We start from the raw sequence: 16,227 nt of genomic DNA, 5'->3' as shown, positions 1-16,227 counted from the left end.
TGACTTAAGCTGCCACCAGAGTGTCAAAACAAGGTCGCGGGAGATTTTGTGATCACATGCAACAACACATGAGAAAGCATCGTCCATATGTCATGGAAATGTACAACGACGTGTGGAGTAAGCCCGTGGACAGCCAGACAAATGGCTACTTTACGTTTGCCGAGTGCAAGTTGCTCCAGGAAGCCGGAGTTGGTGTCCAGCCATCCCCCAAGCACCTGTTCGCCAAAGAACAAGATCCGATAGCTGCAAAAGCCACAAGGACTGGCAAGTGCAAGAAGAGCAAATCTAAAGGTAAGCTTAGGGATGGGCGGGCCATGGCTCTAACGCCGTAAAAACGTATAGTAGCTCACTCAACACACCATAGGATGCAACTCGAGAAAACGCAAGTTCTCTCAGTCCCGTAAGTACCTTGACCTAGCGCTGTTCTCTGACTCCCTACCATGGACCCTGACAGATGTGCAGAAGCTGCGCCTCTAGCAGCTCAACCTGCCGGTAATGTAATTTCCCAGAGCCAGACTAGTTTTCAGAACCCCACGTCCGAGAAGCCGAACAAGCGAGCTCGAAAGCGGCTCAGAGGTGAGAAATTAGTGATCGCGGAAAAATACGACACTCTAGCCGGTTATCTCTAGGTTTGTGCGCCTCGAATTCTAACTGTTTCCTAAAGATATCGGCCTCGCAATGGATAATCGACGAGCAGAAGTTCATGATATTCAAACTTCTCAAAGCCAGCAAGACATTGTATGCGCGCTACAACAGCCTGCTCCCGAAGGGAAGATCAGGAAGACTTTGACTGAACTTCCGACTAATGGCAAGTCTACATTCTCGCCCAATAATCACCGCAAAAGAGAGACAAAACGAGCCCGCAAGAAAGCCCGACCCTCTGCTGTGTGTTCTAACTTGGCTAAAGCTAGCCCAGAAGAGGTCGCTGCCGCTATCGCGGTTACTAAAGCCCGGCGAGCCTTGGGCGAGGCAACCGCAGCGGCACTCTCGGCCAGAAAGGCCGCTCTCCTCGGAATTGAACATGCCAAAAATGCGCGATACCAGGAATCAGCCGCTGATATCCTGGCTCGCAGAGATGTGCGTTCTGCAGAGGAATATGAGAAAAGCGTCAAACAGCAAAATGCAGACGCTGAAAAAAACTTGGCCGAGGCAAAAACGATCTTTCAAGCTGCAGTTGCCGAGGAGATCCGCGTGAAAGAGGCTGTTCTTGAACGCTCTCGAGCGGAGAAAGAAGGTCGGTTGCAAAATGATGCTATACCTGGGCCTACACAGACCCAAGAAGACATGGGTGGTAGTATGGATGAGACAGATATGAGTGCTCTAGAACACGATGGGGCTCAATATAATCCAAGAAAATACGATGCTGGAAGAAGCAGACCCGGAGAAGAAGCGCACGTAGAGAGTCTTGCCAAGGTTGAAGGCCATGTCGGTAAATCTAGCTCTACACAAGCCTCCGATGGGGAAACAAAACATCGTGATAGCTACAGCCATGATATTAAAAGCTCACAGTCTCGAGAGCCCTCCGTGGTTCTTCATCCGCCAAAGAGCCTTTCAATCCTGTCAGGTAAGTCTCTTTACTTCCATAGCCTAGCTTGCATGGAGGCTCCTCTAACTGAGTTCCCATATAGACTGTTCATCCCCTCTATTGCGGCCACGATTCATGGATATAGACATCCCTCCTTCAACATCCCTTGTGCCCCCAGCTTCTTCTGCTGGTACCGTGTTAACACACCCAAATCTCGAGCCCAAAAAACACCTCCAAATGTCCGTAGAATGTCTGGAGGCCGCCTCTAAAGGTTCTCGGTATTCGACTCCCTTGTTTGCCCAGAAGAGCATTCAACAGCAAGGACATCGCTTTTCCATAGAGTCTCTTACGAGGCCTGAGTGCAGCAATATCCAGAAAGGTCTAGATACAGAGCGCAAGCAGAGCGCGGTATCCAGAAACTCCGTGACGGCTATTTTCGATCTGTCTTCACCTGCCTCTAGCCTGGATGTACCAGTCTTTCGAAATTTTCACAGCTCCGGGGATCGTCAATCCCATGTGCCCCAAGATCTGCGAAATCGCCAAGTACTTCAGCCTTATGAGCAAAAGCCTGCTATACCGCTCATCCAAGGGCCTTTGGACTCACCCATGTACTCACTGTGCCCGCCCACACATCTTGACGTCACGACAATACACCCCTCGCCACATCAATTACAGCACCAATTTAATCAGTATATGGTGCAAATGAGCCACACTAGTATTGGGCGGCCGAAGTCTGCCTTTCGCCACCCATTAATTGAGGACTCGGGGCCACTGCCGCGTTCTCATCATGATCAAATGATGTCGGAAAAGATGTCCAAGTCCCCTGATCGGCCTTCATCAATTAATGAACCACCAGTTCCATCTCCTCGTTCAACTGACGCGCAAGCGTTTACCAACAGGTTCTTGTTAGACCACAGATCGCAGTCGGCGACTGCTCAGTCAAACGTTGTGCAGCAGACAAGTAATGGAACTCTTCAAGAATATGGGCCAAAAGCTCTGTGTTTCCAGCAGTCAATAGCGCAAGACGCACGCCCACTTCAGCAGGTACAGCATCCGGGTTTCCAGCCAACTGGGATGGGTGGGCTTACCAATGGGGCGGTGCTAGTCCATAGCCATGGACCGCAGCCTCTCATGCGGCCAGCCCCGATGGAGAGAGCAAATATGAGTGTACAGCCAGCCCCCAATGACTTTGCGCCCTTTTTTAGTCGACATCGCGCATCTTCCCAGTCAGATATGGCAGGCAGTACAACACCGTATATCAAGGGAGTTCTGCTAGACAGCCACAGGCAGCGTCTAAGCGCCAATGCATCTCCAGTACCTGTGCCTGTACATCGTAACATATTTCCTAAGCCAAGTAGATCTGAGATTCAGTCTTTGTCTGGTTCACCTCGACTGCCACTTTTCAATAGCTCAGTTCTTGAAGCAAATATCTCGGTCACTGATGCCGATTCTACCCCCAGCATGATTTCTCGGGATTCGCAGACTCCTCCAGACTGTCGCATGCCTGATGAGAAGGCTCTTGGGATGGAAAACACTCCCCCTCGAGATATGCGAACAGATAGTTGTATTACATCAAAAGAGGTCTTGAAATCAAACTCGACTTCTGACAAGAGCTCGCCAAGCCACTTCGACTTTGGCCTTGAAACTTCTCCCTCTCCTAGGGTATCTCGAGGGAGGCCCACCGACTCTTCCAATGATGGACCCACGACGAAACGAGGCCGGAAAAACTCGTACGACTCTTTTTACGACATCAGCGACGATGGTCGCGTAGACTTTAGCTTCCTTGATGCCCCGGAGTTACCGCAGGAAATCATGGATAGTGTCGAGGATGGGGAGAATGAAAGATCCAGCCGTTTTTTCAGCCAGACACCGATCCCCGAGGCCCCTAGATTTAATCGTGAATCATCGATTATCATGCCATCAATTGAGGAGCAAGACGTGCTTGAAGAGAGATCTCTATGGCCTACGAAGGGAAAGTTTCATGACGGAGCTCGGAAGCCCAACGTCGCTTCCAAGGATTTCAACATGCAGGGTAATCATATAGCACCACCTCGCTCTGTTTCGATGGCTATAACGAACGAAATGGGCCCCCCGCCCCCTCATTCTAAGGCCTCCCGTACTTCTATGGCTCCAGCTATGATCCCACGACAATCACCAATGCCACAGTCTTTTGAGCCTCAAGACATTCCAATGGCTCCCCCGCTAACCCCTAGGAAAACACCCCAGATCTTGCCTGGCGAAACATCGCCGACTACCCTTGCGGCTGTTCGTCGTTCACCCCGCCGGCCAGCCGTATTTACGCCTATCAACGACCCATCAAAAGCCACTGAGAAGTCATTAGCCGGCAGTTCTAGAAGCCAAATCTCAGCAACAACATCGCGACTCCCTGTGAATACTCGGACGGCCAAAAAGAAAGGTTCGCCGAAGAAAAGGGGCCGCCAAGCTCAGACTCCAATGCGCATATTTTCCGAGTGGGAACGTGCCGGTAGTGAGATGCCTGAGTTAATGCGGCCCCTAATGGACTCTGCCAAGAGCTTTGCAAAGGACCTGTCGGACTTTGTCAAAGGCTCCCCGGAATCTACAAAGAAGATTGGTGCTGAGCTGAGAGTTATTACAAAGCATTTGTCCAAAACCAAGAAGATAGTGAAGGGTGCCATCTAAGTGGTGGTCTAGTTGCAGCCAAGGCTGACCCGAAGTTTTCCGCGTTCTACTACATCGTCTGGCCAAGGTGTTGGAATACTTTTCGTTTAAGGGTGTATTATCTGATGCCCATCTGGCTTTATCTTTCGTGTAAGAGTCCCTTTCGATGGACCTTTCATTGTTTCAAATCTTCAACCAGGGGAAAGAGCAGGTCCAAGCCTCTGTAGCCCGATATCAGCAGCAATAGACAATAAAAAAGAATCCTAAGAATAATAAACTGGCGGTGTCAAAGGTACTGTCCTGTAGAAAAGGTTGGAGAGAAAACAAGCAGTGGTAGGTAGATCTTATGTCAGTAACCTAGGTCAGGGCTACCAGGATTGCTGACCCAGACGTTAGGGGGGTTAGTATCAGACATCAAGGGTCTTCTTCCAAGGTCCAAGTGCTTGATCTAGAACATGGTAGTGATGGCTGAGATCCGCCCCTCGGACTAGACTTAGATAGACATAGAAGAACTTCAATAATAACTTATTCCTTCTTCCTCTTCTTCACAGGAGATTCAGTACGTGGCGCGGTATGTATGTTAAGTGGCGTCCCATACGTGCCCCACTTATCCGAGCCTATTGTGGCTGAACACGTGACAGGATTGACACCACAATGCAAAAGGAATAGTTCCAGGTCGTAGCATAGACTTAAACCTTTTAATAAACCAACTGATTCAACATTCAAGATCTATTCGACACGTCCTAATATCTACTGTTATCTTATGTGTTGAGAAAACGTCCACGAGTGCCCCGGAGAAGGTTCAGGTAAATAGATAAGACTGGGTACTTATCTGTGGAAAAAAGGAGTTACATAAGTAGAGAGAGGGAAAAGAAATATTTTCCAACTTAATACATAAAAAATAAGGACCAACTTTAACATTATGTTTGAATCTGGTTGCTGGCTGATACACTAAATTGAATGAGCCCTAAAACACATAGTAAGTGGGGTGAGGAGCTTCTAAAAACAGGTCTTTCTACTGTTTGTGTTGTGGAGAACATGGACTGCCCGGTAGAGTCTCGGATAAACTAACAATACAATATCTGTAGCATACACGATAAGCATGTGTGCACCAAACAAGTGTGCACGCACTCCAATGATCACACAACTTTACTTTCTTCCATTTGATCAATCAATTCTCAGTCATTAAATAATGTGGGCGACGCAGACAAGTGAGCGATGCACTTTTATCAACCCTCCGAGTTAAAGTCGCAATAGAAACGCGATAATCTAACGTGCGTGATAAGTGAGCGACGCGCTTTTATCAACCTTCTGAACTAAACTCGCAATAGAAACACCAGAATCTATCTGATCTGATCAATTAACTAAAATTAATTACTATACTATTCCCTGCTGACCTCGATTGCCTCTTGACAGGTCCTTGCATTATATCTTGTCTTTAATAACGAGGGTAGTTAATATACTTCTTGCTCTTCAAGCCCTTTAAAATGACCGAAAATTAAGCCTCCGACAGTTACGCCGCCGGTACAATTGCATTTAATCTCGCCATGACTGAATCACCTAAGCATGAAAACTATCTGATCTAGAAGAACAGACTATTGTCAAGCTCATTATCAACTTGGATTCATTGAGATTTCCTCTGCGACTTCGTGGTGATGAAGAAATGGCTAATAAATTGCTCGCCGACCGCGACGCGTCACCAAAGACAGTACTTGAGGCCACTTCTCAATCTGAATGAATACCTTGAAAGACGAACCAGGCGGCATCAAAGTAGCTCTTCAGCATCATCTATTCTCGAGGCGCTCAAGCCATTTTCCAAGGTAACAAAGGCAATAATGCATCAAATGACATTATTGAAGTCTGAGAACCAGACGCTTCGACAGTCAAACAAGACGCTTAGCAAGCAGTGCAGAGCGAAGAGAAGGCAGCTACAGAACACAGGAACAATGACTGTAGATGGCGGTAGGCAGGCAATTGATCAAAAGGACATCAACACAAAGATAGAAGGGGAATTATCGAAAAGTGGTGGTCGAGGAGGGTCGGGGCTAGTGAATGAAAGGCACTGTAGGACATGTGGCAGAACGGGTCATCATGCAAGAACATGTCAGATAGTTTCTACAATGTCTGCAGAAGAACAGAGCACTTAGTTTCGATTGTTTAGATGCTTTGTTGTGTTTATATGCCACTTTCTGTCTTGAGTGTTGATTTTTTTGGTGTGCATACTTGTTTGGTGCGCATGCTTATCGTGTACGTTAACTAGTTAATAATGTAATTTGCCAGCGAGCGGAACACTCCACTCAGGTTTTGACACTTCCATCTTTCAAATCACTTTGTTCAAACCACCAATAATGACTTCAAGTTCTAGAGAAGCCAATCTCATTCTTGCTGCCGCCGCTAACTAACAAAACCCAAAACTCAGTATTCGAGAGGCCGCCAAGATCTACACAGTCCCTTAGCACCTTGTACGCCGCCAGAATGAAGGAAAGAGGCGCTCGACGGGAGATACACACCAGCTCTACGAGATTAACTCTACTCAAGGACGAGACTCTAGTCAAGTTCATTCTTGACCTAGATTTGCGAGGATTTCCCCCTTGGCTTAGTGGAGTGGTATTGAAGAAATAACCAACCTCCCCCTCTCAGAAAGCGATCTGGGACATGCTAGGCTTCACACTTCACACTTCGTCCAGCCACAACCAGAGCTCAAGGCTTGTTTTAATCACACATACGACTGGTGCATCATGACCCTCAGGCAGTCTTGTTGAAGCTGGATGTCAAGTTACAGGCTCCAATACCGGCCAGCCCTCTTTCTGAAGGGGCCGGCACTTGGGTCTCTTTGACGCCACACAACCCGGCAAAAGCCCTCTCATAGTCTATTAATGCCAAGAGTCGAATTGCCCATCATCAAGGAAGCTCTCTGGCCCCAATTTATGATGCTATTGACCAGTTGGACAAGAGGACATGGGTACTGATGCATCAGGTACCATCTGGGTGCTAAGCTTAGGCCTCAAGCCATGTCAGCAGGGACGGAATATCCATAGACAGGAAGTTAAGATCTCACGGGCAAGCTATATATAGATTCGGTGGTAGCCAAGGATCTCACATTAGTTTCGTTGTCACAACTCTTCGAACAGTACAGTTGAAAAATAAGCCGAAATTCTATTATATAAATCAATGATATTTGTCTGCTAAACCCCAAGAAAAGTCACGCCGCAACATCCAAGCACAAACGAAGAAACACATATCATATAGGCTCAGGTCCAGCAATCGCCCTACTGGAGCTGCCCTACACGTTTTGAAGTAGTCCGGAGACTTTTAGTGACGAATCACCTAGTTCTAAATAATAGAACCACCTTGGTACTCGGACGGGTTGGTGGAGCTTCTTTCAACGCTGGCGCCTCGCTTGAAACCCGCAATTGTTCTAGAGCCACTACTAGGAGGGTTAATGACACCAACAGCGCCATTCATACATTCACTGCCAGCACCATCGTAGTACCAAAGAGGACTATCATCCTCAATTTCAATGACAAAGACGTCCGAGTTCTGATGATCACTCTCATCAGTAGAAAAGTGGCCAGAAGCAAAACCACCATTATGCTGGCAAGGGTCAATGTAGTTGGCCTCAACAACAGAGTGTAGGCCTGACAAGAAGTGGAATTCAATCTTGTCACCAACATTGGCCCACAGCTCCTGGGGGCTAATCTTATTGTCGCCACCAACCCAGACAGTTCGAGTCTGGGGGTAATAGTCATCGTCATCGTCACCCGGGGATGCCATGACGACAGTGGCAGCAAGAAGGGCGGTTACAGCGAAACGCATGTTGAAGGCTTGGAAGAAGAGAAATGGAAAGAAAGAGAAAAAGCAGAGATGTAGAGTAGACTTAGGGGGGTTCAAAGAGGCAAGCTGAGAGAAGGAAGAGTGCAGAGATGGAAGTGGTGAGTGTAATGAAAGAAGAAGAGAATGAAGTCTTGAGGTAGCGGCCAGCTCGAGATTTATACTCCAGATCTCCAGACTACCCAGTCCCTGGGTTCTTTTTTTCTTCCGCTGACCTCAGAGACGGCCTTGGCCATTGCTTCCGGAATACATGGTTTGCCTGGAGGACCATATGATGCCAACTCGTGGAGTGAAGCTAGATGGCGGCAATATCCATCCGTTGCATACGAGGTTAAGGATTGCAAGCCATATAGTGGCTTGAGTTAACTTAACGCTCTTAGCATGGAATAATTTTTGGTAAAAAAACGTGCGCTAGCCAGTCAACAGCCTGCTCTAGACTAGACATTCCCTTTCTTTGTTCGGAATTTAGGCCACATACATGACATGCTTCATGAGTGCATCTGACTACCGGCGCCTCACGTGGCGCTATGATAGAATCGGCTATCATGCATACCACCTTATAACCGACAAAGTAGTCTAGCACCATCCATGCCACTCAAATATTTGCAAGGCTTTGGCCAAGCCGTGGTCAGTTCTCCATAGTCCTAGCAACACTCTACCTCTATTCTTGCGGAAGATACTAAAAGACTTACGTATAAGAAGCACCCGAGAGGGCAAAAGAGCCGAGTGATAGTGGATGATAGAACATGCAGCTAGATGATCAGCGCCGAGCATTTACCTGGTTGCTTACAAATGACCTAGTTCTAAGTTAGCCTTTGGCCAGATAAAACAGCCCAATAGCTAGATAACTAGTCTTCGTAGCTTCCCGTAGACGTTAGCTAAATCCAAGTTCAATCTCAAGGCACAGCATGTGAGCATCCTCAGCTATGGCTAAGAGAAAGGCGAGTCTACATGATAGAACCTCGTGCCAAGAGCGCTGGCTACGTCCACTGGACTAGGATTTGTGCACACTTGCTCAAAACTAGACTTGGATGACCTTGCTATTCCCCTTTTTTGTGATGTTATACATTCGGCTTGTGAGCACTGACCTATCCGAACAACAAATGGACCTACAACTGGGAGGCCATGCGCAAGAGGCCAGTGGGTAACCAACCAGTAGCTAGAAGTGTTGAGAAAACGTCCACGAGTGCCCCGGAGAAAATCTGGGCAAATAGATAAGACTGGGTCTTATCTGTGGAAAAAAGGGGCTACATAAGTAGAGAGAGGGAAAAGAAATATTTTCCAACTTAATGCATACAAAATAAGGACTAATTTTAACAAGAAGACATATTATTAATTTACCACATGGGGTGTTTTTGACTAGCCCGTGGATTACCACGCACAGAGGGAATATATCTATTCGGCCATTGCGGTGGATACGGTGGACGATAATGACAAAAGCATACCCGGCTTCGCAAAGCTTGATAGAGCCAAAGGATAGGGAATGTCCTGCTGTTGTTAGGATTACAGTGAGTTCGCTGTTATATTTGTGTAGTAGATACAATAGGCTCATGCATCTAACGGCGCCACCTTAACGTGCGGCGTATGTAATGGCGATAAGGAATAGGGAGAAGTGACTGACAATGAACTGCAAGGCCGCAAGACTGCAACGCTTGATCACTAGAAACAACGAGATACCAGGGGTGAGCTAAATACTTTCGGACTGGTCGAAGGGTGTTGCGTGGCGCGGTATATATGTTAAGTGGCGTCCCATACGTGCCCCACTTATCCGAACCTATTGTGGCTGATCACGTGACATGTTTGACACCACAATACAAAAGGAATAGTGCCAGGACGTAGCATAGACTTGAACCCTTTAATAAACCAACTGATTCAACATTTAAGATCTACTCTACAAAGGGCAGCCTCCGTCATGAGCACTCCAAGCATGCATGATAATGCTAACCGGGTTTTTGTTACGTTGACAAATCGTAATCAGAAGAATGTCGATTAATGACAGGCTTCTTTTGTTTATTACAGGATCTATAGCCATGGGTCCTGTTGTAACATATGTTTATTATTCGAGTTGATTAAGGACTAAGTTCTAAATCTCTTCACAACATCGTACATAACATGTTTACCCGACGTTATTCCGAGTGGAGCTGCAATCTCCACAACAATTCTTGTTGAAGCAAACTTCCCAACAAGTTCCGGATGAAGTTCGGGTAAACTGATAAGACTTTGTGCTTATCTTAAAAAGGGGAGTATTTAGGAAAAGAGGAGTGGTAAAACTTTTCATCTACTTTAAAAATAATAAAATAAGGACCAATTTCAACAGGTTATGAGCTTATAATCAATTACCTTCGTCGAACGATTGCTATATCGTTCTCATAAGTCAATCGAGGCTTATAATATTTTGTGTGATTGTATAGATAAAACAACACTCGACTCAACCAACACCCGAAACAGCCAACATGTCGATCATACTTAATGAAAGCAACTGGAATGAGTGGGAGGACAGCCTCCTTGTCCAGCTCCAGAATAGCGGGCTGCATTACCTTTTCCAGAAAGATCCCATGGAAGGTGTCGAGAGAACCGATGTATCTGGCGCAAGCCAGAAACAAAAACACACCAAAGATCAAGAAGCAGCGAGGAGTCTGCTTAATATGAATTTGGATAAATACCACCAGTCCCTAGTTAGGGACGAGGATACCTTGTATGGAGCATATGAGGTCCTCAAAGATATCTGTGCTCCGGACCCGCAGGACGAATGTTACGATGAGTACAAGAGGCTGCTGAAAACGCCTGTACAAAAAGGGAAGTCCATGAAAAGCAATTGGGCTTACTTCAAAACGATCCACAACCGTAACTTCGACCAGGACGCCACGAAAGAGGACAGGATGAAGGAGCAGCACGTCTTTAGGACGTTTACGTGGCAGCTACCGAAAGCGTACAGGGCTGCTATCCTCGAAAGCAGGCGGGAGAAGTATACCGAAGCAAAGACGCTAGAACTATTGGAAAAAGTTCGAATTAGCGTTGAAAGCGAAGGTACCGACAAGAAGACCAAGGGAGATAGGCCAAAGGTTAAGTGTACCAACTGTGAGAAGAAGGGACACTTAGCTGCTGACTGCTGGTCGAAAAGAAAGACCAACTCCGACCAGAAGGCTCAACTGGTCAACCAAGATGCTCAAAGTAAGTGCTCTGAATGCCACAACTGGGTAATCGATTCCGGATGCTCATGTCATATGACGAAAGAGCTAACAGTGTTGAATAATGCACAGAAAACCCGGGAGACGGTAAAAGTGGCGGACGGGAGAAGCATTGAAGCGTCGAAGGTTGGATCAGTAGCCATAGAAACTGGGAATAAAAGTCTTACCTTGTCAAAAGTGTTATACGTGCCAGGCTTGACTGAAAACTTGATTTCAGTCATGGCTTTAATGAAAGAAGGCAAATCCGTCTTATTCAAAAACATGACAGTCACGATAAGCGACAGTGAAGGGGAAATAATTATCCCGTTGAGGAAAGACGACTCCATCACAAGCACATGTTTCACAGTGTATGATGATCTACACAAAAGATTTGGACACGTCAGCGACAGAAGGCTGAGAGTAATCAACCCAAGCAAGACCCCTCCAAGACCTGAGGACTACAGGTGCGAAGATTGTTCGCAAGGCAAAATAACCAAAAGCCACGGCCAGTCATCAGTGTCGATGGCGGCAGAAGAACCACTCGATAGTGTGTCGATTGACGTATCAGGACCGCATGAATCTGGAAGAAATGGTCACCGATGGTACGCCATTGTAGTTGATAATTTTTCCCGGTATAAGTGGCTATTGCCATTGAGAAAGAAAAGCGAGGTCCAGCGAGCACTAGACGAATGGAGAAGGGGCATTGAACTTAAGATGGGTAAAACCATTAAACGAACAAGAAGCGACAATGCACCGGAGCTCAAGCAGATTTTTGAAGAATGGAAGAGGCTTAATGGCACAGAAACGACCTATACCTTACCAGACTCGTCCAACCAAAACGGCATTGCTGAGAGAGCGATAAGAACGGTGGACGAGGGAGTCAGAACATTGCTATCAGAAACTCAACTGGGTAAGAGGTTTTGGGTGGAGGCTGCCAAGGCAACGGTCTACATATCGAATAGGACGCTGAGTTCACAAGGGGTTCCATACACATTGTTCTTCGGAATAGAGCCAAGGACGGATCACATCCGTCGATGGGGATGCCGGGTCATTAGACACCTGCCCACATCGAAACATGGACCTAGGGGGAGTGAATCTCTCTTGTTAGGCTATGATGAAAACGTAGATGGCCGCTACGTCGTGTGGGACGTTAATGCGAGCAAAGTACGTGTTTCCGAGTCGGTGCATTTCTTTGAGAATATGCAACCAAAAGAACCGCAACAAGAGGAGTTGCGAAGTGAGGTACGAGAAAGCGAACCAGCGAGGTTACCTGTCCTCACTAGGCGATTCCCAGCGAGGAACGAGCCTGTGGAGCCGATGCCGGCACCAGAAAAAGAGGAAATAACCTCATTAAAAAATGCAGCAGAAGAAATTCAATCGCCAAAACCTTTTTCAGGAACGAAGACGGTAACAGGAATTGATACAGCACAGTTAGACGCAGTTAATGCGAGAATAAACTTGCTGATAGAATCGCTGAATCGAAACAACCCAAAGCGAAAAAATAGCGAAGGGTATGAATTGATGGAGGAGCAGCCGCCGAGAAGCAAACAGAGAATAGACGAGGAGGACGGAACGACGCAAAGAGCCATGATAGCGTTGTCCGAGCCTTTTATGACACTCAATCATGCTATTCTGCACCCAACTGAAAGCGAAGGATGGAGAAGGGCCATTGATAGGGAGTTGAACACTCTGACCGAATTCGGGACCTGGCGCTTTGTTCCCAAACCGGAAGGATGTGTCCCAATAGACACCCGCTTCGTCTTTGCCAAGAAGTACGACCTTGATGGAAAACTTGAGAAGTACAAAGCAAGGTTGGTCGTGCGAGGCTTTAGGCAGGAGTATGGTGTGAACTTTTTTGAAAGTTTTGCACCAACACCAGGCAGTGCGACTCTGAGGTTATTTTTGGCATCCGTATGCCAATATGACCTGGAATGTCACCAGATTGATGCATGCAATGCGTTTGCACAATCAAGGCTGAAAGAAGAGGTTTACATCAAGTTGCCGGCGAACGTTGAATGCCCTGACGGTATGGTTGCGAAGTTGGAACGCTGCCTGTATGGTTTAAAGCAAGCCGCATACCAGTGGAATGAGGATTGTACAGCGCATCTCAGGGCAATGGGGTTTTCGAAAGCGATAACAGAACCGTGTTTGCTCTTTCACGAGAAAAGAAAGATGTTGGTTCTATTATACGTGGATGATATTACCATTGCGGCGCCAAACATGAAATCGATCCAGTGGTTTAAGGACGAATTCTCGAGGAAGTTCAAGGTCAAAGATCTGGGTGAAACTACTCAAGTAATCGGGGTGCAAGTATATCGCGACAGATCCCGGAGACGAATGTGGTTAAACCAGGAACAATACATCCAGAGAATGGTCGACCAATCAGGCTTTAGAGAACATAGGAAGACTTCGATCCGCACACCAATTGGAGACTGGAAGGACGTGGAACCTGCACAAGAAGGGGAAATGATCTTAGAGTCGACAAAATACCAGTCAATCTTGGGTAAAATCATGTACCCAGCCCTTATGACGAGACCAGATATAGCATTTGCTGTATCAAGCCTCGCACAGGCATCGGCAAGACCAACCCCGAGACACGTGGAAGGGCTAAAGAGAGTGCTGCGCTACATGCGTGACACATCTAAATTTTCCATATGCTACGAAGCGCGTCAAGGGGGGATGGATATTGTCGGATATAGTGACGCGGACTACGCAAATGCAAAAGACCGCAGGTCAGTCAGTGGGATGGTGTTCATCGGACTTGGAGGGGCCATAAGCTGGAGCTCCAAGAAACAAGCAACCGTGGCAACATCAACAACGGAAGCCGAGTACATCGGGTTAACACCATGTGCGAAAGAGGGTATACATTTACGACGTATACTGAACAAAATCATCGGGACCTTCGAGACAAAACCGGAAGAATGCCAAAGCTTATGGCTGAAAAAAGAAACCTTGGTTTTTGGAGACAATCAAGCAGCCATAAAGATAGCTAAAGCATTGGGAGTCAAGAAGGGCACTAAACACATTGACACGCAATACCATGCTGTCAAACAGTGGGTGAAAGAAGGTTTGGTAAAAATCGGATTTGTCCCAACGAGTAGCATGGCGGCAGATGGATTGACGAAACCATTAGGGCCGCAAAAGATGCCTGAATTTAGGGCTATGATAGGACTACGGAATCCAGAAGCGGCGTGGCCGCAGAAACCCACTTATCCGGAACTCCGGGAAAGTGGGGGGGATGTTGAAGCAAACTTCCCAACAAGTTCCGGATGAAGTTCGGGTAAACTGATAAGACTTTGTGCTTATCTTAAAAAGGGGAGTATTTAGGAAAAGAGGAGTGGTAAAACTTTTCATCTACTTTAAAAATAATAAAATAAGGACCAATTTCAACAATTCTCTTTATGGGCATTTACTATACCCACGTGATCTTTTTTGTAGCGTGCCCTGGCCCAGGCATCATCGTAGGGCTCGACCGGGAGAGAGAGTTAGAAGGAAGAAGCGAAGAACGGCAGCGGCAGACGGATTCGCGAAATACGATCGGAACAGAGCGTAACGCTCTTTCTGGTATGTCGCGTGATCTCTTCTACTTTTCCCCAGACTCTCTCTGCCCTGTGATGCTTCTCTACTTGAACTTGAATGTATCTAACGTTTACGGGAATCACGAAGATCAAACGACGCCGGACTGGTTACCGGACAGAATTAACCCCCTGTAAGGTTCACTATAGAGTTTTGTCGAGCGAAGCGTAATTGCTCCCAAGGGAGGGATGAACGAAAACAACCAAACATCAAACAAAGAACAAAACAGTGAACAGAACGTAGAGCTTATACAAAGGCAATGTAGCAAAGAAAACAAAGTTGTACCTCCACACTCCCTCTCCCAAGAAATCACCTTCTCGCCGCGCGCCATCCCCTCTCACATCCAAATGCGGAATACCCTCCACTTAGGGTCTAGCTTTCCTGCTAGATATCTGCAGCTCTTGTCTCCTGTGAGGAGCTTTCGTACAAATCTCATGGACACCTTCGTCCCGTTGCCTAGACACTCCCACGGATGGCTAAAGGTCTTGGCTTGGTTACACCCTGCGACTGGGCATCGCATCTCTGCGTTCACGTGGTTGAGCCGCACATGGTACTCTTCAAAGTCGCCGTGTCCGGAGCGCGCTGCCAGGATGCGTCGTATTCTTCTGGCAGTATAGCAAAGTGGTAGTACAGGACATCCACAATCTTTGGAGAGAGAGATTCTTTCAAGAGCTCAATTTTCTGGAAGTCAGTGAACTCATTACATTCTGAGAAGTACAGGAGCTCTTCAAACTGCTGAATGTGAGCATCAAAGGACTTGCTCCCTTGGCGGAGTTTGTGCAGAGCATTGCAGGCCCTGCTTGCTGCTTTTGGGTCATGATACTTGGTGTGCATCATGTCCAGGGATGATTCTCCCAAGAGGAGGTGGGCTGTGTCGAGGTGTTGAACCTGTGCTGTGGTGTAATGGGCCACAGGCCCTTCAAGCTTGTTAATTGCTGTGGCAATGAATTCCTTGTCAGCATTTGGATATTCTTTATCAACCTCCCACTTCATTCAGAGGCATTGATAGTATGTGGGAAAATCGTCAAGATCTCCTTTGAACATGGGGGCTTCAATCTTAGGGTGGTAAGACATGCTCCCAGCAGCTTTCTGTGTAGGCATTCCCAGGAGGTGCTCAAACTGAGCAAATGACTGTCCTTTAGCTTCAACAGCATCTCAGAGCTGTGCAATATGGCAGAGGTAGTTTGCATGGGCCTCGACTGTTTCGTTTACTAGTTCAGGAGCATCAGTAGGTGCTAGTGTTGGGGGGGGGGGGTGTCTCCGGGAAAGGAGCCTGAGGGGCGCTCTCTGGCGCTTGGGGATTCATCGTGGTGTGGGTTTCGTTGGTTCCATGTCGTTTCAATACGTTCAGTCCTTGTGGTGCTGGTGTCACTCAAACATCAGGTGTGGTAACAGGGCCTTTGCCTTGTCAATGCTCCCATCGTTGATGCCTGTATTCCTCCTGTCTACAGCATGTCCTGGCAGGTGATTGTCATGTTCGGGAAAGCT

The 16,227-nt window shown here is 47.1% G+C and overlaps 4 protein-coding genes across 4 annotated transcripts; 2 read left to right on the top strand and 2 right to left on the bottom strand.

Moving 5' to 3' along the window:
- Positions 1–68: 68 nt before the first annotated feature.
- Positions 69–4,186, top strand: HOO65_030936 (uncharacterized protein; the record flags this gene model as incomplete). The annotated part of the gene is made up of 5 exons (XM_071001787.1): positions 69–291; positions 346–400; positions 455–576; positions 665–1,564; positions 1,629–4,186. 5 exons carry the CDS (start codon positions 69–71, stop codon positions 4,184–4,186), a joined length of 3,858 nt encoding a protein of 1,285 aa, XP_070860615.1.
- A 3,312-nt stretch (positions 4,187–7,498) lies between these two features.
- HOO65_030935 (putative GPI-anchored cupredoxin) lies at positions 7,499–7,981 on the bottom strand (the record flags this gene model as incomplete). The annotated part of the gene is made up of 1 exon (XM_071000529.1): positions 7,499–7,981. One exon carries the CDS (start codon positions 7,979–7,981, stop codon positions 7,499–7,501), a length of 483 nt encoding a protein of 160 aa, XP_070860614.1.
- A 2,468-nt stretch (positions 7,982–10,449) lies between these two features.
- On the top strand, positions 10,450–14,436 carry HOO65_030934 (Retrovirus-related Pol polyprotein from transposon TNT 1-94; the record flags this gene model as incomplete). The annotated part of the gene is made up of 2 exons (XM_071001793.1): positions 10,450–11,167; positions 11,531–14,436. 2 exons carry the CDS (start codon positions 10,450–10,452, stop codon positions 14,434–14,436), a joined length of 3,624 nt encoding a protein of 1,207 aa, XP_070860613.1.
- An 831-nt stretch (positions 14,437–15,267) lies between these two features.
- HOO65_030933 (uncharacterized protein) lies at positions 15,268–15,732 on the bottom strand (the record flags this gene model as incomplete). Its single annotated transcript, XM_071000528.1, has 1 exon — positions 15,268–15,732. One exon carries the CDS (start codon positions 15,730–15,732, stop codon positions 15,268–15,270), a length of 465 nt encoding a protein of 154 aa, XP_070860612.1.
- Between the last annotated feature and the right edge of the window lie 495 nt (positions 15,733–16,227).

Source organism: Ceratocystis lukuohia (assembly GCF_044167205.1).
Source record: "Ceratocystis lukuohia strain C4212 chromosome Unknown Supercontig3_pilon, whole genome shotgun sequence".
Taxonomy (NCBI): Eukaryota; Fungi; Ascomycota; class Sordariomycetes; order Microascales; family Ceratocystidaceae; genus Ceratocystis; species Ceratocystis lukuohia.
Note: the sequence above shows the minus strand (reverse complement) of the source record. Positions and strands in the feature narration are given on the sequence as shown.